Source organism: Sorex fumeus, unplaced genomic scaffold (assembly GCF_029834395.1).
Source record: "Sorex fumeus unplaced genomic scaffold, SorFum_2.1 ptg000037l, whole genome shotgun sequence".
Lineage (NCBI taxonomy): Eukaryota > Metazoa > Chordata > Mammalia > Eulipotyphla > Soricidae > Sorex > Sorex fumeus.
In genome coordinates this window covers 70,368,278-70,392,419 of record NW_026606094.1, presented here as the reverse complement: position 1 = coordinate 70,392,419, position 24,142 = coordinate 70,368,278, and the positions used below count along the sequence as shown (strand labels likewise).

The 24,142-nt window shown below is 38.3% G+C and overlaps 1 protein-coding gene across 1 annotated transcript in view; it reads right to left on the bottom strand.

Moving 5' to 3' along the window:
- Positions 1 to 24,142, bottom strand: part of CREB5 (cAMP responsive element binding protein 5) — a 474,076-nt gene that overhangs the window by 367,498 nt on the left and 82,436 nt on the right. The window contains exons 2-3 of the mRNA XM_056117946.1: positions 16,274 to 16,345; positions 10,176 to 10,269 (exon numbers count right to left, since the gene is read on the bottom strand). Of these exons, the coding sequence (XP_055973921.1) occupies positions 10,176 to 10,269; positions 16,274 to 16,327 (148 nt within the window). The 5' untranslated portion in view covers positions 16,328 to 16,345. The remainder of the gene's footprint in view (positions 1 to 10,175; positions 10,270 to 16,273; positions 16,346 to 24,142) is intronic.

The window sequence follows — 24,142 nt, the reverse complement described above, 5'->3', positions numbered from 1 at the left end:
GAACTTTGGAGTTTGGTCTTGATATTAGTTGAAAATATTTGATAGTTGTTTGTAAATCTCAGTGGGCATGTTCCCTTTTTATAGAGTTTGCAAACAGAATACCACATTCCCAGAAATCCCAGACATCAGGGGCCAGTGCAAGGGAAAAAAATGGTTATCCTTCCCCCACTCATCTCACCCAACCTAGGGAATTACTTCCACAATCAGACAAGAGAAATCAGTCCAAAAAGATTTGCAAAATCCTTTACAAAGTCTGTCTTATCTCAATGATTGATTCTCTTCCTAGAATGTAAGTCTGGTTCTTAAAAAACAAAAAAAAAGGAACACCTTTTCATGGAATCTGTCAAGAGTTAGGTGAAGAATATTTGCCCTGCATAGAATCAGCTTGACTTGGTGCTTATGAGGAAGAGAACCACAATATTGGGGTTATGATGTAAGAAAACACACAAACATTATACAAAAGGAAGTTCTGCCCCATATTACATCTTGGCAGGACAGCAGATACATGGCTAGAACTATAAGAAAAGAAAACAAATCACTCTAAAAGACTTCCAATCAGTCCATGTCTGCCTGCCATCAAATGATTCAGCCCAAGAAGGTACGATTATTTCAGAGTCTAAATGCACCAAGAAACTTTAACACAAAGCTAATACCTGAAACCTGATTCTTTCTGGAAGAGTGTTTAGTCTGCTTTAACCTATTTAATAATAGGTTGCTACCTTATTCAATTTCTGAGCAGCATTTAAGGTATATGTTTGTCTATGTTTCATTTTCCTCAATGACAAAAAACAGTTGAAGTGACAAGTCATCAGTTTAAAAGAAAAATAGCAGAATTCCCATCATATGCCAGAGAAAAAGAATGTGAACTTTCTTTCCAGTGGTACTGATTTTTTCAAATACAATTATTACAGAAATATGCTAAGTGATTTTACATCATTTTATATTAAATTGATAATGGCCAGTAATTCTATAAAAACTTCACTAATTCAGCTCTGTTATAAATAACTGGTCATTCTAATTATTGGATAGTATCAATGGCAATGCAATATGTTTTATTATTTGTATGATTCAGCAGAAAAATGTGGTTGAAGGGGATTCCTCAGAGTTGCTCAAATCAGTAGGGAAAAGTATTAGAATCAGTATATTTATTTAACTAAGAGTCAGGGTATTTAGAAAGGACATTTTTTCTTAGATACTTTTTATAATTATACTGATGCCATAAATTTTCATCAGATGTTTTCTTTAAAACATACTTGGCTAGCTAGCCCCTCTCTGAATTTTAATAAAGCTCAAATTAACAGAATTTACATTAAATTTCAAAGTACATAATCCTTATAAGTGTAATCATCAGTAACAACTGAGAGAACTTCACAGAATTTCAGACAAGCTTCACTGCATTAAATGTGCCTTTTATTGAATATGAATATACAATAAGAGCAAAGAGGGTACTCCCAGTAACTATGTTGATGTTACTATGTCTGATGTCACTATGTCTCTGCATCTGTCCAAAGAGGCAGGGGGACTATGGGACAATCTAAGACTAATGTGGATTTTAAGATAGCTGTGAAAGTCATGGAAGCTGATCATGACTGGGGTAATCCTGAGCTGGACTCAGGATTAAGAAACTGGACTCACTCATATAATGGAATTAACTGATCATCTAGGTAGAGACATGAAGGACTAAATGCCCTGGAAGTCAACTACAAAATGCTTCAATAAGTACCTCTCTTACAACACTTGAATCCAGGAGACATAGATTAAGATTTAAATTAAAGATATGCTAAACTCATTATTAGGTTGCCCTAATCTAACACATATCTTCTAAAAACAATCAAACCACAATTGTAATTTGCTTTAAAGGGGCTCTGCTGGTAAGAAAGGGTTTTTAACCAAGGAGATCAAGACCATGTTAGTCACGTGAATGAAAGAATCCAAGGTAGCTTACCACACTCAATCTCAGTGTTTCCAATTAGCTCCTAGTTGCCTGAGTTTTCTATAATTTTTGTAAAGAGATACTGGTTTCCAGATAGAGTAGAAAGGAAGCCAGTTATTCACATATAAAGGAATATTTCAGAGCAAGACTTCTAATACATTAAGGTGTATTGTCAAGATTCTGTTTTTCTGAGCCAGTTAGAATTTGAATAAGAAGCCGACAACTCCAACAAAATGTCATAACCAATTTTATAATCTATTTGTCATAGTAGACAAGAAAATTGAATTGTACCACAATTCTTGGGGGAGCTGAAGAGATAGCATAGGGTGCTTAAAGTATATCAGGTGCTTGCCTTGCACACACCAACTCAGTTTGATTCCTAAAACTTCCAGAGGTCCCGGATTCCCTGCAGGAATGATTCCTGAGCATAGGACTAGGAATAAGTAAGCACTGAGCATTGCCAGGTGTGGCCATCAAACCCCAAACAACAAAAAACAGCTACTTGTTCCTATAAATGCAGTTAATACAACCTCCTTTTTAAAATGTTTTAATACATTGTATGATTGTAACTCAAACATGAAAGCTTGTAACTATATCTCATGGTGATTCAATAAAATAACACTGTAGCACTATCCTCCCGTTGTTCATCGATTTGCTCAAGCGGGCACCAGTAACGTCTCACAACAAATTATGAGACTTAAAAAGAAAAAAAAAAGAAAATGTTGAGAATGTTTTAGGGGTTGGAGCAATAGCACAGAGGGTAAAGCATTTGCCTTGCATGAGGCCAACCTGGGTTCGATTCCTCCACCCCCCTCGGAGAGCCTGGCAAGCTACGGAGAGTATCTCAATCGCTCGGAAAGCCTGGCAAGCTCTCTGTGACGTATTCAATAAAATAAAATTTTTTAAAAAGTGTTTTAATATGTTTCCATTTGATTACCATTGTAAAGAAAAGGCAATGATATGGAAAGGTAGCACTGTAGAACTGTAGCACTGTCCTCCCCTTGTTCATTGATTTGCTTGAGTGGGCACCAGTAACATCTCCATTGTGAGACTTGTTGTTACTGTTTTTGACATATCGAATATGCCACGGGGAGCTTGTCAGGCTCTGCTGTGCGGGTGGGGATAGTCTCGGTAGCTTGCCGGGCTCTCTAAGAGGGACGAAGGAATCAAACACAGGTTGGCCACGCAAGGCAAATGCCCTACTCGCCATGCTATCTAATCTTAAATTTAAAACTGAAACACATTGTTGGTAGACATAGAGCACAAATCTAGATTTACATTGAAAAACTCATGGACAGATAAGGACTTGGGACAAATTGCTTGTCCTCTTGATGCTGCTTTATTATAAATGAAATCAAATAGCCAGGATTCAATAAACACAATGTTTGTACAATAAGGGGTGTGACTACAGGCAGAAGATAAGTCGATATATATTTAAATTTTATTTCTTTAAAAGGTAAGTCAATGAATGATAAATATTATTATCATGCTATTTACTATTATAAACCATCACTACTGTCCTCTGGCCCAGGGAGATGTAGTTACTAGACATAGTGGAGAGTTTCTACGTCCCATTACCATCAATCAAATTGCCAAGAGATAACTATGGGCTATATGGGTGAGTATGGTATTTGTGCACATGTGTGTGGTTCAATTATTTACTAAGCAGGATTTTTAACTATCCATCTCATTCAAAAGAAAAATGTCATCTTCCCTGAGGTTTCCCTGTTATGATACATATGGATCACCAAGTAGGGTTTGTAGCTAACAGCCATGAGCAATGGATTCTAGATCTAACATTAGCCAATGATGATCAATATTTTGGAAACAAATGTTCTATCCCATTGAATAACATTCTGTTCTCGTCATCATAATTAGTTGCAGAACCTACAGTTAGAAATTATAGACCATTCTAAGACCTACTCCAGAGACACAATTGGGTCTCAAAGAACTAGATTGCCCTTTCATTAAATGCTCCATATCAGATGATGATGAGGAAGAAGGAATGCAGAAGTCAGTTTCATTTGCCTCTTCTGCACATGTCATCTCTCTACACAGTCACCTGTATCACAACTGGTCATGTGGTACTTACTTCGGCTTCTTATCTCACCATAATCAAAAGCCAGGAAGAACCCTTGAGCCCACAGTGATGAACACCATATCATGACTAAGCTGCTGTCCATACAAAACAGTCCTCCCTGACTTTTTTTGGGCAGCTTGCTAGTCAATTGGTTCAAATTATCAAGTTTCATTTTCATCATAGCACTTGTCACTAAGTGCTTTTTTTTTTTTCGGTTCTATTCTCTCTTTCTTTCCAGTCCAATAGGTATAACAAATGCCAAGACAAGAGAGATTTTGTATCTTGCTCAGGGTACCATCACCAGCATCAACTACAATAGGATCCTGATAGGTATTTATTTATCGAATAAATGTAGAAATGATGATGGAAGATCAACTTCAGCCCCTCTTCCTCTATCTCAACTGTTCCTATCTTAATTTCATTGACTGCTGCATTATTGGACTGTGATTCTTACTGCTGGGATTACTAGGTCTGTTCATGTGACTTTCTCAGACTTCCCATCTGAGATCTTGATTGTGTTTTATCTTTCGGGAAATGTCTGCAACATTCTCAAACTTCCTTCTTCCTTTTATGAAATAAGATTCACAATCTTGTAAGTCAATGTTTCTATCATATTCTTCCATCTCTTTTTCCCTCCACCCTTTCCTCTTACACACACACACACACACACACACACACACACACACACACACACATACATATGCATACACAGTCAGTTCTCTCAAAATAGCAAGTTTTTATTCTGCTATAAAATTGTATGTTAATTATCATCCTATTTCTTTTCTGTACAGAATTAGGAATGCTGTAAAGAAGTGGGAGTGAGATGTCTGTCTGGGTGAGATTTGGAATTTCCTGCTTGTCTAACCATAATATCACTAAAATAGACCCAAACCAAAAATGTTGGCACCTGTGTAACATTTTCCTCTGAAACTAAATGTATTATAGAGTCCAAAATGGAAGATAAAATTCTTGAGTCAAAATAATCTGTCTTCTCTTATTAAAAAATAATAATAAAATAAAATTGACTCAAACATCATCCTCTTTACCTCTAATATTTAAATTTGGCAATAGCTTTCAAAGTAAACATTTCTGCATCATAGATTAACTGCTAATTTTATAATTTAAGTGTGGAACTGTGATATTCTCAACAAATTTTCATTTTGAACTTGGATCCCCAACACCTTCAACATCACAATTTCCTTCACTATGAAATAAACTTCTATCAGAATAAAAAATAGGGAAGGGGACTTGCCATAGCCATGCCTCCGGACCCTGCAACAGGCTATTTCATTCGGGGCACCCCAGAGGGGATGGGTGAGTCCCGCTACCTGCCGTAGAAGCCAGTGCCAGCAGCAGAAAATCTCCAGAACTCAACCCCTATCATGCTCACACCCACTCTTCACACACCTGGGCTGAGCCTCACCCATGAGTGAACCTATTCCTCGACATCTCATACCTCACACCACTGTTATTCCAAGAGTAGCGCCCTACAAGTGATGGGGTTTAAAGTAGAAGGTAACCAACCTTAGAGGGAAATATATTTTTACAGATATAAAACAAAAAGCACACAGGCTCAACCTTTAACCTTTAACCTCAACCTTTAACAGCATGTTAGTAATCTCTTATAGAGGGGCTTAATGGAACTTTTTGGGAGCATTTTCAGCAGTTTATTCATAACAAATGATACAAACTAAATTGTTTTGGTTCTGCTTTGGAGCAGGGGTTGGGGTTCAGGATTGAAACATCCGAAATATGGTGTTGGAAAGGTGTAATGGTAGTGGGATTGGTGTTCAAATATTAAATGTAAAATCAAATATTGTTAACTACTTCATAAAAATAAAATTGAATTTAAAAAAATAGGGAGGGTCAGTGCTTATTTCCATCATCATAGAACTAAATAATGTAGACAAAATAAGAATGGGAAGGCCAAAACTTGAAGAACTAGAAGTTTTTGTCCTCAAAATTCAACACTATGATGACGCTCATTGCTTACTAATACTGCACTCCTGTGTAAGACGTTTTGTGTTTACTAGCTATTCACAAGATTAGACTCATCTTAATAAAACATCATGATTGTCACTTTTATTATCATCCATTGCAGCATGACAAAAATATTTACAGTCAGACTGAGCAGTACATTCTACCTGGTCTCAATAAAATTGACTTTATGGCAAAGCTATGAAATTATTTTAGATCATACAACTACTAGGAAAGGTATTATTGGAGATTTTATCTGTGGCATCTAAATAGCTTTCCTAACTGTAAAATTTGTAATTAATAGAGGAAGTGAATTTCTAAAATACAAATTCACCAAATATTCATAAATTAGTAATACTTTTAGTAAATACTAATTATTAAATTAGTAAATACTAAATTACTAATACTATTAGAACATACTTTTGATATTTTATTGTCTTTTGGCAGGAGAAGCAAAAGTGGTATTCAGGGGCTTACTCCTGGCTCTGCTCTCAGTGATCTCTTCTGACAGTACTTGGAGAACCATATGTGGTGCCAGGTTTCAAACTGGATTTGGTTGTGTGCAAGACTAGCGCCTTCACCCCTGTACTATCTCTGCAGCCTATATCTTATAAATATTTGTCAAACTCTAATTAATCTGAAATGAAATTAGTCTAATTTTGTTGGACAAAATTATGGTGTCTGAGAGGAACTGAAGATTTTTCTCCTGACAATTGCTGAGTTTATATTTGATTTAAATATTTTATATCATCCACTTCAAACTGTACAAAATTATTAGCCTTCATAATAGGCTACAATATAGGCTTATAGTACTTAAAAACCAAAGTTCTAATGAATAAAGTCTAGTAATTTTGAAACTTTTGAAATCTTTAAATATAGTAAAATCAAGATATGGATTTGTATGATTGAATAAATTCAGTTATACTTGCAATCAATATATAGTATGCCATTACTAAAATAGGGCTGGAGATAAATACATATTGAAATATTTCTTTGGGTATAATATCAAAAGAATTTAGTGCAGACAACATTGGTGTATTACACATAGTAAACCTCAGTCCCTTGAGTACAGAGCCATAAAGCAGACTGTAGCATTCCATAGTACATTTCATCAAGAAAATTCTATGAGACTACCAAAAATGTAGGCAGCAAGTTAAAAAAAATAGTGCTTAATTTTACTGGGAGTATGAAATAGCCTCATACCTGCTTCAACATAAAATAAAATAAAGTTTAAGAAAATATGTGAGCATATCATTTATACAGTTTTGCTCATGTGAATTGCTTCATTTTTTTCACATCAAACATGACACAGTGAAAATGAGAATGACTTTTCCCTCTATCATTTTCCACCTGGCACTGCCAATTATTGGCAGCAACAGTCTGCATTGGCGATGGATCTATTAAGAACTATTGAAAAGTTCAAAAGCTTAATTGAAAACCTGTTCTTAGGAAACGTGTAGAAGTGTTCACAAATGTTGCTTTTCTCCTGACTTGAGATGGGACTCCTGGTAGGGCTGTCTTGAAGCTCTGACTGCGGGACACTGCATGGACACTTTTCATAAAAGTAGCAGCATCTCCACATAATTACCATTCCCTGACCATCACCTCCCAATCCCCAGGCTGCCCATTTTAGGGATGCTATTAAGAAAAAAAACATAAGTGGTATTTTAAAAACAGACCAACCTTTACAACACTTCCAAGTTTTCATTTATATTATCACTGTTGTAATTAATTTGGTTTGTGGGCCATACTGGACTGTATTTTGGGCTTACTCTTGTCTCTGTGCTCAGGAGTCACCCATAGCGATGCTCCGATGCTCCTGGGTACCATATGGGGTGCCACAGATAGAACCAGGATCAGGTACATGCAAGGCAAGCATCTTTCTCTCAAGCCCCTTTTCTATATTTTTATAATTCTTACAAATTGAAGTCTCAGCCTTTCTGTTTCTAGACTTAAAGAAAGACAAAAATTTCGGAAGAGTTCAATAACAGCAGAGGCTGAGAAGAGAGATGGAGGGATGTAAAGAGAAGCGGGGAGACTGCACTGGACTGAAAGAGTTTTTCGAACCTCAGTGCACCCACAGTATTGTCTAGCTGCAGGCAAGTTTTTATGGAAAGTTCGATGGTGGAAGGTCTTTGGTGATGAAGGAGAACTGCTGACTCTTGACACTATAGCAGCCCAAGTCTATGGGTTAAGATCACAAGATGAAGTACCTTCTTTATATGATTTTTGGTGAGCTGGGAAAGCTGTTCCTCTCCTAGTGTCCCAATACTTCTATAAGTAAAATATGAATGTAATAATAACTTATCTGAAAAAAATTAGAGGAGCTACTTATAATAGTGAAAATAAAGTACTTGCAAAATGTAAATGCAAAAGCATGCTAAATTATATGAGGCAGACCTGCCAGGACAGTCAGTTTCTCTTCTAGTATCATTTAAAACATAAACATGTTCCTGGGGGCTGGAGCAATAGCACAGCGGGAGGGCATTTGCCTTGCCTGCGGCTGACCTGGGCTCAATTCCCTGCATCCCATATGGTCCCCCGAGCACTGCCAGGAGTGATTCCTGAGTGCAAAGCCAGGAGTAACCCCTGAGCATCGCCGGGTGTGACCCAAAAAGCAAAATAAAATAAAATAAAATAAAATAAAACATGTTCCTTGCCATATTATCTTTCAGAATGTCAAGGAGACTTGTGGGTCCAAAGAACTATTTCTAGCCTGAGAAGAGAACAGGAAATGTTTTAATTACTCTGCTGGGACTTTAAAACACTTTCACTTGCATTCTTCCACAGTATTTTTGAGATAAACCTTGAAATAGACTGGGCGCACAGAATCATTCCCGTTTTATTAAAAAAACAGCGGGGAGGGGGGAGAAAGAAACTGAAACCTAGAAAGACCCAGTGAGGATCTGTGATCCTTGGTCAAGATTATCAGACAGGGGGCAACAGGCCCCAATCGAAGTTCAAGTTTCTTCACTGCTAGTTCCACATTTTTCTAATTGTCTGTGCAACTTCTCAAAATGGCGGTGGGGAATGAAACAAGTAATGGATTGGCTATTTTTATTAATTTCTGCTTGATTTGCTCAGCATTTGCTCAGTATTATCTATGCATTATCATATTTAATCTACCGCTTTTGAAACAGGCTTTGTTTTATGATTTTGATATGCAATTGTTCAACACCCTACCACCATCAATTACCCAAAACACAAAATCTCTACAGATCCTCCAGTCTGGTCTTTCTCCCCCATCTTCACTCTGTCTGGCAATTGGTTCTATACTCTAAAGTCAGGGGATTTTTTAATTGCTCAGCATGGTCTATGTTCTTATTTTAAGTCTCTATATTTCACATATGAGTGAATCATCCTACAGTTACCCTCCAGTTCCATTCATGTCGCAGCAAATGGCATGATTTTATCTTTTCTTATATCTGCGTGGCATTTCCTTGTTTATATATACCACAACTTCTGGACCAATTCATCTGTAGTTGGATATTTGGGTTATTTCCATGTCCTGGCTATTGTAGTAAGTGATGCAATGAATGTGCATGTGCATATATTATCTTGAATTAATGGTATTGGGAGACAGATCAGACATTGTTTCTTATGTAAGGCTTCACTGACCACCAGGTAGAATGTTAGCTCTGAACACAATCCCTAGTTCCCCCCCGCCAAAAAAATGTAGAATGAATACTCCTTCGGCTAAAGTGACCAGTAGTCCTCCTTGTAATTCACAATTTGCTTATGTCATTGACAGTCCTTTACTTTAATTCAGGTTCCCATTGGGAGGTTCTCAAAATCAGGAATGATATCAATTTACACAGCTCCGTGACAGTTGGAACAGTACATTGTGCATTATTAGATGCTTAATTAAAATGTATTACTTCAGTGATTATCAGTATGTGATTTTTAAAAGTATTTTTTCTGGAGCCAAGTTGTCCAGTGATAAATATTTCACTTCCAAAAAACAAACAGTTGCAACTGTTCATTCACTGGATTGAACACTATGCTGACTGATTACATTTCTGCTTACTGTTATTTTAAGTGCCTATACTCTGCTATTCCTCAGAAATACATAGTTTCAAGGCTGAGAAGTTGCCAGTGGAAATAATCTCATCACAAGTCAAATAAGTTTCTAAACGTGTGGCTGATCTAATAACCCAAACTCTCTTTGCCTGATTGGACCCTTACCTGATATCATATTGTCTGTTTTTATTGAGGGGAACTTCAAAGTCATTTCATGCTTGTGCCTATGAATCATCAGATGGTCTTCTGTCGGGAAGCGCTGTCAAACAAACAGAAAAAGAGACAGGGGTAAGGGAGTCATTCAGTTATGTCATCCATCCATGTTTGCCATCATAAAAAAAACAAAACTTTTTCTACAAATATGAGAGACAAAACAGAAAGTTTGTTTGAAAAAAATGTGAAAGCATGAATAAGCATAATGTTTAATTATTTTATGTGAGTAAATATTCTGGAATGTTCCTTTGAATTCTATCCAAATACATGCATCATTATTTCTGCTTCAGTTTACCAGGGGGTTAGCCATGTTTCAGGGAAATGTAAGAGGCTGGCTATGAATAAGACACAGGTGGTCTTGTCTCTGTCATTCTCTGAGACCCTCGCTCCTCCCCAAGGACTCCTTTGAAAGGCCTGTACTTCTTGGACAATCCTTGAGTATAACCAACTTTGATTTCATCAGCGAACCCAATATGTCTTATGAGCCAGAGATATAGTCTGAGGGGAGACTTTAAACATATTTAATTAGAAGATAAAACAACAAAAAATGCATGAGCCATATTGATAGTATTAAAATAATATGTACACCTAAATATATTATCCCTTAAAAAGGAGGGAGGGTCACTGAATAACTACCTGTGATCACAGTAATGTGTAAAGAAGGCAGTCTAAAAAAGCAAAATTCTCCCATTTCAACTAATACCGATGTGAAAATCATTTCTAAAATAAAAAAGTAGATTTAGACCTAAACACCACTAAATTTTTGCAAAACTATTTTGAGCTCATCTTTGGAAGTTACAGTTCTACACCATTCTTATTACAAAACAAAGTCTAAGGCACAATAAATATGCCAGACATTATCGCATAATCTATAAATTAACCAAAAATATAAGAAATGCATGAAATAGGAAAAGAATTTTGATTCATGTCAGACTTAGGAAAGAAATACATGACATGCTTAATTATATGACATATATATCTATGAATAAATGCCATGACATTTTATAATATGTTTCTGTTTAGGAAAAGCTTGCACACTAATTATCTGATATTTATAATTATACATATGATTTAAAGTAACAATAAATCATTTTGAATATTTTATAATATATAGTAAGCCGACACTTTACTTTCAACTTTCAAAGAATGATATTATGGCTGTTAAAAAAATGTTTCCAAATATTTTCAGATGTTTTGACTTTTAGTCAAATGATAGGATTGGTTTTTCTGACATTCTTAAATTTTCAGGGGCCATGTGAGTAGTTCTGCTCACTGAGTTATAATGGAAGTGACATGTTACCCAGATAAGAGCATCTAATTCCTGGCACATGATCCTCTAGAAATCTCCCTCAATCTCCCCCTTTATCATGACAATTAACAACATAGAAAATAGTGGTTCTTTGATAATCTCAAATTATTCTGAGATTATGAAGAGCATTTCAGAATTCTGAAAGATTATGAAGAACATCCAGCCAAGCTGCTATAGAAATGTATCCTTGGGCAACTGAATAAAGTCTTTGATGTTTTAAGCCATTGAAGCTTTAGTGTAATTTGTTACTGCTGCATATCCTAGCCTATCCTGAGAACTTCCCAAAGTATCTGCACTATCAAAGTAAAGTGAAAATCCAACAAATGACAATAAATGCTCTTGAACGTTTCCAAATCCTAACAACTTAGAAAGTCTGTCAAAAACTTAGAAAACTTCCAGGTTCCTCACTCCCTCTAGAGTACCATAGTTTCCATTATACTTGTATAACATGGTAGAAATCGTTTCTCCAAAAAGTGAAGATTTGTGGGCTGGAGCGGTAGTACAGCGGGTAGGGTGTTTGCCTTGCACCTGGCCAACACAGCCAACCCGAGTTTGAATCCTCCACCCCTCTCAGAGAGCCCGGCAAGCTACTGAGAGTATTGTGCCAGCACGGCAAAGCCTGGCAAGCTACCCGAGACGTATTCAATATGCCAAAACACAGTAACAACAAGTCTCACAATGGAGATGTTACTGGGCCTGCTCGAGCAAATCGATGAACAATGGAAGGGCAGTGACAGTGACAGTATGGATTATAGAAATGGCTTAAATTTCCTAGTCAATCTATTGAAATCCTTGTGATTTTTCTGGAATAAATAACAAACAATTTCATAATATCTTTAAATTTATAATAGTCCATTTTTCTTATAAGATAATATAATATAGAATAGTAAATATGTAGTTATTTAATACCTGGGAGTGCTCAGGACTTACTTCTGGATTTGTGCTCAGAGATAACTTTGGCAAGTTCTGGGGACTATATTGGGTGCTGTGTGCAAGGCAGTCTCTTCCTATTGTATTCTTTATCTGATCTCCAAAATATTTATTAAATAGTAATTATTTATATATATATATATTTTTTTACTTTTGAAGGGCCATGGGTTGTGCTAAGAGCTAACTCCTGTTTCTGCACTCAGGTATCAGTACTGGGATGGTGCAGGGGACCATATGGTTTCTGGAATTGAACCTGGATTGTCTGCGTGCAAGGCACAAGAACTACCTGCTGAACTCTATCATCGGCCCCCTCTCAAAGTTCTTATCAATTATAATTACCTTCCAAAAGAAACAATAGAGGAAATCCACAACTTTTTGAAATTAGATTGTAAAATAGTAGCAAATTGTAAATAAGCAACATGGTAGACTCTGCAACAGATGTAGAACTGAAATGAGTCACTGGACCTCAAAACCTGGTTAACTCAGAGGGTAAAATCATAGTGGAATTAACACTGAACATGAGAAGTTTGTTTTTCTTTACATCTGGGACAAAGCTAATGTGTAATGAACTATAACATGAAAACTGTCCCAGTGTGAATGAGAACAAAGTGTGCATGGGTGGAGACAAGGGGGAAATCCACCCAACAGCCCCAATGCAGTACAAGCACAAATAGTTGATCTTGACTCTGCTTCTCAGTTCCCACCATTCTTTATCCTCCATGCAAGCTTTCATGCTATGGAATTTAAATTCAGTAGCCATAAATGACTAGGCTCTATTTTCCTTTAACCGGACTAGAACCTTAGACTCACTGGGCAACTACTTTATTTTCTCAATTCTAATACCTCTTGAAATGAAAGATTTATTTATTTTTTAATTGCTTATCAATATAAAATGTTTTCACATTAGAGACTCTGACTTTGGATTTACCTATTAAAGTATGCAAAAAGTGAGAGCAGGAAAAATTTTGAGACTTTATCTTAAAACCAAGAAAGTATAAAAATTGTGAATTCTCATATTAACCCAAACTTTTCTCATATTCCGTTCTTCTTTTCCAAGAAAATACTCTGCTCTCCTTCACTGAGAAGCTGTAGGTCATTCAAAACACATCCCCCTTCAATCTTTATTACTACTTCCACCATACAGTGTCATAGATTCTAAATCGAGCCTCTCCTGTTTCAAAGGAATAAGCACCTCCGACCTTCTCCTCCTCAGAATCTTATACATCCCAAATCTTCTGAAAATTGTGGTGCTTCAAGTTTGTCTCTAATTTAAAAATAACCTCCCTCAAGTTGCACCCTTCAAGACAACCATTATATTTCAGTGCTTCCCACCACTCCCTAACAGTCTTGAAGACTCGTCCGTGGCGGCCTTGTTCACTTCCTCACCACTCTGGACTCAATTAGCCCTTTGCAATCAGGCATCTGCCAGGTCTCCCCTCACTGAGATTACTGGCAAGCACTTGCCTGCCAAACACAACAGCTCAGGACTCTAGCTAGTGTCTTGCTCAGAGAGTGCCAGGCACCAGGGACCATATATCTGTGGATGTTTATTTACTTATACACTTCCTGACTTCAGACACAAACAAAGATGGCTAATAGCAATATCTGAAAAAGAGTAGGAGAGCACCATTAGAAATAAGTGAGTGACTTCCCCAAGGGGAAGAGACCCCAAAAGAAGTAGGACTAAACCCCAATGTAAACCATGAAGGAGCCATTGACAATGGAGAGCAATTTTCCCCCAAAGGGAATTTTGGCAATTCCTGGAGACATTTTTGGTTGTCACACTGGGACTGCTACTGAGATCTAATAGGTAGAGAGCAGAAATACTATTAAACAACATAAAATGCACTGAACAGCCTTCCTATCCTATTATTCAGATGCCAATAGGGCTGAGTCTGGGAAATTCTGTCATATGGTTAAGTGATTCTTGTGCCGTTTTCCTTTCTCTGCCTTACCTCAACATTAAATACTGCTAACTGTCTCTCCTGCAATGACTCTCCTCTCTCATTCACAAACCTGAGCACTACTGGAATCCTAACTCATCTTGAACACTTTTGAGTCTTTGTTAAAGACTCCTGAGCATCCTATTTCCTTCAATTGTTCTTCCTTCAAGAACTTCTATTCCCTTTCTCTAGAAAAGTAAAACATCAATGTCCTGTGCAATTTCTTGTTGAATTTTATAATAAACAAATCAACTGATCAATGTACCATCTGCTTATAGACTTGATGCCTAGACTAGAAGCTCTGTGAGGACAAGGCTATATGTAGTTACCCCAAATGGGTACCTACATATATTGGGTACCTGCACATAGTAGGTACCCCAAATGTGTTGACTGAATCAAAGTCAATAAAAACAAAAACATGTCAATAAAAACATCTTTATCTTCAAAGCAAAATAAAGTTTTCCAATTTATCTTATTCCCTTTGGTGACTGAATTTTAGTTCACTTTTTGCAGCGTCAAGAATCCAACCCAGATCCTCACACATATAAGGCAAATGATCCAGCAACAAGTTAAATTCCCATTCCATTCCTTCACTTTGTCTATTGAGATCTCTTTGTAAGGAAACGTAAGTGAAAATGAGTTTTATCTTTATTAGGTAAAACAGTTTTCTGTCTTTTCAATGGAAAATCCCGACCTAGCAGCATTTTCCCCAACAGCGTAAAAACTTTTGTTTTCCCAGCAGAGAACCTACTAGAACCTGAGCCAAGGACTATGGTTTCTCAGTGACAGGTGACATGGCAGCATAGTAACAATGTCTCATGTTTCCACAGCAAAACTCCTAGCATCCTACACAATTATGTATATGTTGGGGGTAGCACTGTAGCACTGTCCTCCCGTTGTTCATCAATTTTCTGAAGAGGGCACCAGTAACATCTCCATTGTGAGACTTGTTGTTACTGTTTTTGGCATATTGGATACACCACCGGGAGCTTGCCAGGCTCTGCCGTGTGGGCAGGATATTCTCGGTAGCTTGTAGGCTCTCCAAGAGGGATGGAGGAATCGAACCTGGGTCAGCCGCGTGCAAGGCAAACGCCTTACCTGCTGTGCTATTGCTCCAGCTCACCAAACACACACACACACACACACACACACACACACACACACACACAAAGTAATATTTAGATTTTAGGTGACCGTTGATTCTAGTTTCTCTCGGGGAGCTACTAGCTCCTGCCAGCATCAGCACGGCAGGAGATAGTTGAGGGCTGCAGTAGTCAGAACTGAACACCAAGCTCTGCCTTTCACAAGGGGTCCATGCCATGACCACCAGAGGTAACATGATGCCTAACCTTCCACAGCAGTCCAATAGGTAAAAGATGAAATAAGTTGGAAAAAGTCCTGTGACTTCTGAAAAAATGATTGGGTGCTTGTTTTACTCCAAGGGAAAGACACTACTAAAGAGAAATAAGTCTCTGCTGTGAACAATGCCACCCGCATCCCGAAGGCCCAGTATACAAGGGGCTGTGGTCAGAGCAGGCACCCTCCTCCCCTGCTCTCTGCAAGAACAATCCTGAACATCTGGTGGGCAGGATGCATCTGGCTTACTTCCAAGAGGAAGTTCTGGGTGGAAATGACCAACGGGGATGGGTTTCAGAGGCTGTAAGGAAGTAGTTCAAACTGTAAAGGGGTAATAATGATGATGATCATCAGAATAATGGAGATAATGTTGGTGATCATAGCAATGTGGGGACAATCTGACAAGACTCCAGTGTAGAAAGCAGCCGGCAGCAGACAGCCCTGCCAAGGGAGAGCGGTTCCACTGCTAGCAGGGGCAACCTTCCAGCCGCAGTGAGGGTCCCAACACTCACCTGGGAGCAGCCCGGGGCACTGCAGACGAACGGCCTCTCCTGCTCCAAATTCATCTTGGATTCCTCATAAATCTAAAGAGTCAGGGTAGAGGGAAGAATAAAAACAGAAATACATGAATATCTCCTGCTTGTGCCCGAGAAGCAAGAGAGCAGCAATCACTCAATGTCCCCTTAATATGCCAACTTCCAGATTAGAGGAGAAACACATTCCAATGAACCCAGTCCCCTCCTGCTTCAAGTGCAGTGCGAGAGTCTCCCTGCAGCTCTCTTGAGTATATAATGTTTACTGTATAGAGAAGGAAGGGGCCGTGGGCTGAGGGAGTTGCAGAAGGAAGCTTGCTTTAGGCAAAGCATCTGGGGGCGGGGGAGGGTATCAGGTCTGATTCTACCAAGGCAAGAGGATTTTAAGGCCAAGTTCACCTTCATCCTTTGGCACTGGCTACTTAAAACTGCAAGAGATGGTTACATAATTGTTAGGACCAATCCTGAGTAATGCACAAGAATTCACCTGAACTGGCTACATCAAGCTTTCAGGGTGAACAAGAAAAGGCACAGCAAATGACTCTGGTGGCCAGCCAGAGTTTTATGTTCCCTTCATCTTAGGCCTTCGGATCCTCAATAATAAACATCGTGAGTTATTCAGGGGTAACTAGAAATCTGATAATGCAAACAACATTACCTTGGACCTTTTGTAAATTTGGTTTAACAAACTAATTTAAAGTTAATATTAGGTTTAGACTGCTGTTCTAGATAAGTTATCTGAAATCATGTTGCTCTGCAGGAAAAGTCCTTATGCTCTTATCTTGGACAGACGTTAAATTACAGAGCAATCTTTTTATGTGTATGGTCTAGGTTCTAAGGTAAGTTCATTAAACAAAAACTGAGCAAAATAAAATTACCCCTGCAAAGCCAAGCAGGTATGCCTTTATGGTTACCAGTCTTAAATAGTAACATAAAGATTTTAAATATCATAAGAAGTACTGTTCAAATATAGGTTATACAATTTAAATCACTTCCTAAGCCATACTATGTGCCAATTTTAGAGATGAGTTTATATAAGTTGCATGTGCTGCCATAGAATACAGATCTACAAGGGAATTAAAATAGGTGGCTGTGTCTCTGAGCACAGGAAACAATTTGCTTTCATAAAATGCTACAGTAGGTGATTCCAAAACATTCCCAAGTCACCTTCGCCCCTCAAAAAGGCATATCTGCTTCAAATCAAGGAATAGTCACCCCTTGTCCAAAAAATCGTGATTATCTTGTAAAGAAACCAGGTTTACTTTGAAAGTCATTACATCGTCCCCCAAACACTAATGAAGTTCACCTATATTCTTTGTAAAATAGCTCCATTTGCTACTTTTCTAAAACACAGTGGAGAGACTTTCCTTCAACAGCACTGCTAGTCAGATATAAAAATAATAATAATAATAATTAAAAGACACAAACTTTTCCTTCTCATCACACAATTTTCACCATGACATCACTTTTTCTTCTCATCACACAATTTTCACCATGACATCACTTTTCCTTCTCATCACACAATTTTCACCATGACATGGTCTTTGCACTCTCCACTTGGCATGATTTCCCAATGATCAGTTATCAGCACAGTAACTCAGCATTATTTGATATGTAAGGCAGTTGTCTAAATATATTTCTCTATTATCTGAATAATATCTGTCTACACAACCTTCTCCTGCCCTGGTGCCTGGCTGTCCTCGCTGCGACCCCTTGGAGGGGAGTGGGTTGAGTTTCCCTCCTCGCCCCGACCAGGGCTTCGGCAGCTGAAGATCTCCAGAACCAGCACCACCATGCTGAGACCACTCTCCACATGCATGAAGGTACCGGCAGAGGAACAAAGGCATGCAGGTCCTGGGGCTGAGATCTCCAAGCCTGCTCAGATTGGGGCTGAGCATCCTCCACCCAGATCCTCCATATTCTAGAAGGCAGGGGTCACACCCACCAACTGGCCCCCTGGAGCCGTGTAATCCCATCAATGGCCAAGACCCAGAGACTATAAAACCCAGCTCCCGGACATCTTATTATCTCATTCTTACTTTGGACAAAATGGCAGTCTACCGAATGTAACCTGCCCACACGGCAGTCTGGCAAACTCCCCGTGGCGTACCCAATATGCCAAATACCAGTAAAAATGATGGGTCTCATTCTCCTAACCCTGAAATAGCCTTTAATATGTCACTTTTTAAAAAATTTCAGGGCTAGGATGAAGGAGAAGTTACTGGGGCCTGCTCGAGGCAATCGACGAACAACAGGATGGTCATGGTCATGGTCGTATCTGAATAAAGAAAAAGCACAAAATATCTATGGACACTTCCCACTTGTTCTTCTCTAAGGAAAGTCATGAACAATTAAAATAACTTCTCCTGGGCCAGGGAGAAGTTTCAGTGAGCTGGAGCACGCACCTTAGGTATGAGCCCAAGCACAGAAGGATCCCTTAAAGACCACTGGGAGGGACCCTCATAGCACTGAGCTAGGTGTTGTCCAAACAAAAAAAATCAATGAAACAACTCTTCTCTCATTCAGTTAATTTTGTTATCATGTACCCTACAGCAGCAATCTTGAACCTTTTTATATCCACAGACCATCATCTCCTGGTTATAACTCTGGTTATCAGAACATCTATTATAACCAAAGTGGTAGACCAGTGGATTTTATTCTTTCTATCTTTCTTCTTCAAATGCTGACAGCTTTTTTCTAAACCTCCAAATAAAGGGCAATGTTAAAGCTTAGAAGATGATCTCAACCCAAGACAGAATCAACTGCAGAATAATTGGGTTTTCCATTAATCCAATAAGCTTTGTTTTTCTAGTCAATGTTTCCCAAGCTTTCCTAAAACTTTTCTGTCTTGGTGGCCATGTTCTACCTGATCATCATCAGGTCACTCAATTGTTCCATATCTCTATTTTTCCCCTGTGTTACAAGGGCATGAATGTCAGTCTTCAGTACCCTCATTCCTGTGTCACATTGATCATTTAAAGGACTGAAAAGTCACTTATAAATTATGAATAAAGCTCTATGTATGCATTGTATTGTTAACTATGTGTATATGTTGGGGGGGGCGTGAGATGGTGAAGGTTGTGTAGACAGGCAGTACCTAACTTCACTCATTTTTATCCTTCCCTTATTATATATGCAATTTTCTATAACCAGAGTCTTTATTGGACATCACCTAAGAGCTTCAGTTACCAATGAAGTAAAAGAAGGCAAACCTTCATAATCTTACTAACAATGTTAGCACTGCACTGTCCTCCCATTGCTCATCAATTTGCTCGAGCGGGCCCAGTAACATTTCCATCGTGAAACTTATTGTACTGTGTTTGGCACAGCAAATATGTCACGGGTAGCTTGCCAGGCTTTGCTGTGCAGGCGAGATACTCTTGGTAGCTTGCTGGGCTCTCCAAGAGGGGCGGAGGAATCGAAACTGGCTTGGCTGGGCCAGCTGTGCGCAAGGCTGTGCTATCACTCCCAAAATATACAGATATACTATATTCTCCCTCATGTGTGCTGCTTAATTATTTAACAGGAGTCAAGAAGTGGAAATAACCTTAGTACTCTCAGACATATGCATGGACACAAAATCTGTAAGATATGCACACAGTGGAATGCTATACAACTATTTTTTAAAGATAAAGGGTAAATATTTTGCTAACTGATATAAGATAAAGACACACATTGTATGATTTAACTCATGTGGAAGGAAGATAAGGAAGCAAAATTACTAACAAAGCAAAACAAAAACAAACTTATTGATTGCAAGAAATAAAATAGTAGCAATCAGGAGGCAGAGAGATAACATAGGAGTATGGCTCTTGCTTTGCATACTACTGACCTCAGTTCAATTCAAATACCAAGTACCTTCAAGAGTGATCCCTGAGCACTGTCAGATATGATCCCAAAACATACAAATAAAAATAGTAGAAACCAGAAGGGAAAGAGGAGAGGGGAAAGTAAATTGAGTTTTAAGAGGTCGATTATGTGGTGAAGAATGGAAACTACATTTTGGTGATCATAATTTAGCCTATACAGATGCTGATTTCTTTATTCTTTCTGATTTATTTCTTTTGGATTTTTAGGTTACACCAAGTGTTGGTCATTGGCTACTCCTGGCTCTGTGCTCAGGGGTCACCCTTGGTAGTGCTAGGGGACCAAGCAGTACCAATAACTGAATCAGGTATTCTGGGTTCCAGTCCTTACAGATATCACTCTAGCTCACGGATGTTCATTTATAATGTTTGGAATCTATATAATGCTATAAATCATTATTATATCAACAAACATAGTGAAAGGAAAAATGTTACCTGACAGTGAAATTGAAATTTTGAATACTAATACGCTGCTAGTCTACATATGGAAGTAGTTATTAGTGATACCAATCAGATTAATGCCCAACAATTAGAAGTCATCAAAATTGGAATGCAATATCATAATCAAAAATGGAAAAAGAAATTGACAAAACTCTGCCGAATGTGAAGAAAGTTTTCTGCCATAATCACTATATTCCAACCAGTAGACTCCTCACCAACTACTGGTTTTTCTACAAATTTATATTCATAATGCCAATGACTCAACAATACTGCTTGTTACCAACACTGGCTACTTAGTAATGTCAGCATAATAATTAGTTACAGTATGCATATATATAAGCAACAGAAAATACCATGGAATAACAGTACAATATTGGTTCTTGGAGAGAGAACAAGGTCAGTGAAATAGATTTACTCTGTTTTAGGAAGACTTCCTGGTGTGGCTGGTGTGTTTAGAGAAATCTGAGTAATATAAGAAATAATCTTTCCTCATGTAGTTTGGAGTTCAGTCATCAATATGTTCAACAGAGTTGATACTGCTTTCACTTCATTATTTTATTTTTTTTTATTTTTTTTCCCCTTTATTTTATTTTATTTTTTTTTAAGTTGTAGATTTACAATTTTTTGTGCTTTGGTTTCAATCATACAGTGATCAGATACCCATCCCTCCACCAGTGCCCATTTTCCACCACCATGGATAATATCCCTCCCACCCCCATCCCCCTATCCCCCCTGTCTCTGTGGCAGGGCAATCCCCTGTGTTCTCTCTCTCCGTTTGGGTGTTGTGGTCTGCAAAAGAGGCATTGAGTGGCAAACATGTTCAGTCCATAGTCTACTTTCGACATGCATCTCCCCTCCTGGGAGGATCCTCCAAACATCCTTTATTTGGTGCTCCCTTCTCTATCTGAACTGCCCTTTCCTCTAGGATACCCGGCTGGCCTCTAAGTTATGGAGTAATCCTCCTGGTGCTGATATCAGCTATTCTTGGGTATTAATCTCATACTTTGTTACTTTATATCCCCCAGATGAATGCAATCTTTCTATGTCTATCCCTCTCTTTCTGACTCATTTCGCTTAGCATGATACTTTCCATATTGTACCACTTGTATGTAAATTTCATGACTTCATCTTTTCTAACAGCTACATAGTACTCCATTGTGTAGATGTACCAAAGTTTCTTTAACCAGTCATCTGTTCTTGGGCATTCAGGTTTCTTCCAGTTTCTGGCTATTGTAAAGAGTGCTGCAATGAACAAACAAGTGCAGATGTCACTTCGACTATACATTTTTGCCTCTCTGGGATATATTCCCAGGAGTGGTATTGCTGGGTCAAATGGGAGCTCAATTTCTAATTTTTTGAGAATCGTCCATACTGTTTTCCAGAAGGGCTGAACCAGTGGACATTCCCACCAACAGTGAAGGAGTGTCCCTTTCTCGCCACATCCACGCCAGCATCGGTTGCTTTTGTTCTTTTGAATGTGGGCCAGTCTCTGAGGTGTGAGATGGTATCTCATTGTGGTTTTGATCTGCATCTCCCTGATGATTAATGATGTAGAGCATTTTCTCATGTGCTTTTTTGCCATTCGGATTTCTTCTTTGAGAAAGTTTCTGTTCATTTCATTGCCCCATTTTTTGATGGGGTTGGATGTTTTCTTCTTGTGGAGTTCAACCAGTATTTTGTATATCCTGGATATCAACCCCTTGTCAGATGTGTATTCGGTGAATATCCTTTCCCATTCTGTAGACTGTCTTTGTATTTTGGTCACTGTTTCTTTGGAGGTGCAGAAGCTTCTTAGTTTAAGATAGTCCCATTTATCTATCTCTGTTTTCACTTGCTCGGCCAGTGGCGTGGCATCTTTGAAGATACCATTAGCTTCAATGTCATGGAGGGTTTTGCCAACTTTATCTTCAATGTACCTTATGGTTTCTGGTCTGATGTTGAGGTCTTTAATCCATTTTGATCTTACTTTTGTACATGGTGTTAGGCAGAGTTCTGAGCCTATTTTTTTGCATGTAGCCGTCCAGTGATGCCAACACAATTTATTAAAGAGGCTTTCCTTACTCCACTTCACATTACTTGCACCTTTATCAAAGATTAGATGAGCATATGATTGAGGAGAGATGTCAGTGTATTCAACCCTGTTCCATTGGTCTGCAGTTCTGCCTTTGTTCCAGTACCATGCTGTTTTAATTATTACTGCTTTGTAGTACAGTTTGAAGTTTGGGAGGTTGATTCCTCCCATTTTCTTTTTCCCAAGAATTGCTTTAGCTATTCGTGGGGGCTTATTGTTCCATATAAATTTCAAGAGTGTTTGCTCCATTTCTTTGAAGAATGTCATGGGTATCCTTATAGGGATTGCATTGAATTTATACAATGCTTTCGGTAGTATTGCCATTTTGACAATGTTAAGTCTCCCGACCCATGAGCAGGGGATATCTTTCCATTTCCTCATGTCCTCTTTTATTTCCTGAAGTAGCGTTTTGTAGTTTTCTTTGTACAGGTCCTTTACTTCCTTAGTTAAGCTGATTCCTAGGTACTTGATTTTCTGGGGCACAATTGTGAATGGGATTGTTTTTTTCATGTTGCTTTCTTCTCTCTCACTGTTTGCGTATAGGAAAGCCATGGACTTTTGGGTATTGATTTTATAACCTGCAACTTTACTATACAAGTCTATTGTTTCTAGGAGTTTTTTGGTGGAAGTTATTGGGTTCTCTAAGTAGAGTATCATATCATCTGTGAATAGTGAGAGCTTGATTTCTTCCTTTCCTACCTGAATGCCCTTAAAATCTTTTTCCTGCCTAATCGCTATTGCAAGTACTTCCAGTACTATATTGAACAGCAGTGGAGAGAGTGGGCATCCCTGTCTCGTCCCTGATCTTAGAGGGAAGGTTCTTAGTTTTTCCCCATTGAGGATGATGCTTGCTGTAGGCTTGTGGTAGATGGCTTTAATTATGTTGAGGAAGGTCCCCTCTATACCCATTTTGGCTAGGGTTTTCATCATAAAGCGGTGCTGGATCTTATCAAATGCTTTCTCTGCATCTATTGATATGATCATATGCTTTTTATCTTTTCTTTTGTTGATATGGTGGATTATGTTGATTGATTTCCGAATGTTAAACCATCCTTGCATCCCTGGGATGAATCCTACTTGGTCATGGTGTATGATCTTTTTGATGAGTAGTTGGATTCTATTTGCTAGTAGTTTGTTGAGGATCTTTGCATCTGTGTTCATCAGGGATATCGGCCTGTAATTCTCTTTCTTTGTGGTATCTCTGTCTGCTTTTGGTATCAGTGTGATATTTGCTTCATAGAAACTGTTCGGAAGTGTTTTTGATATTTCAATTTCGTGGAAAAGCTTAAAGAGCATCGGGAGTAAGTCCTCTTTAAAGATTTGGAAGAATTCACTAGTGAATCCATCCGGGCCAGGACTTTTGTGCTTGGGGAGACTTTTTATTACCATTTCAATTTCCTTGATGGTGATAGGTCTGTTCAGGTATTCCAGGTCTTCTTGGTTCAGCCTTGGGAGTCTGTAGGAGTCTAG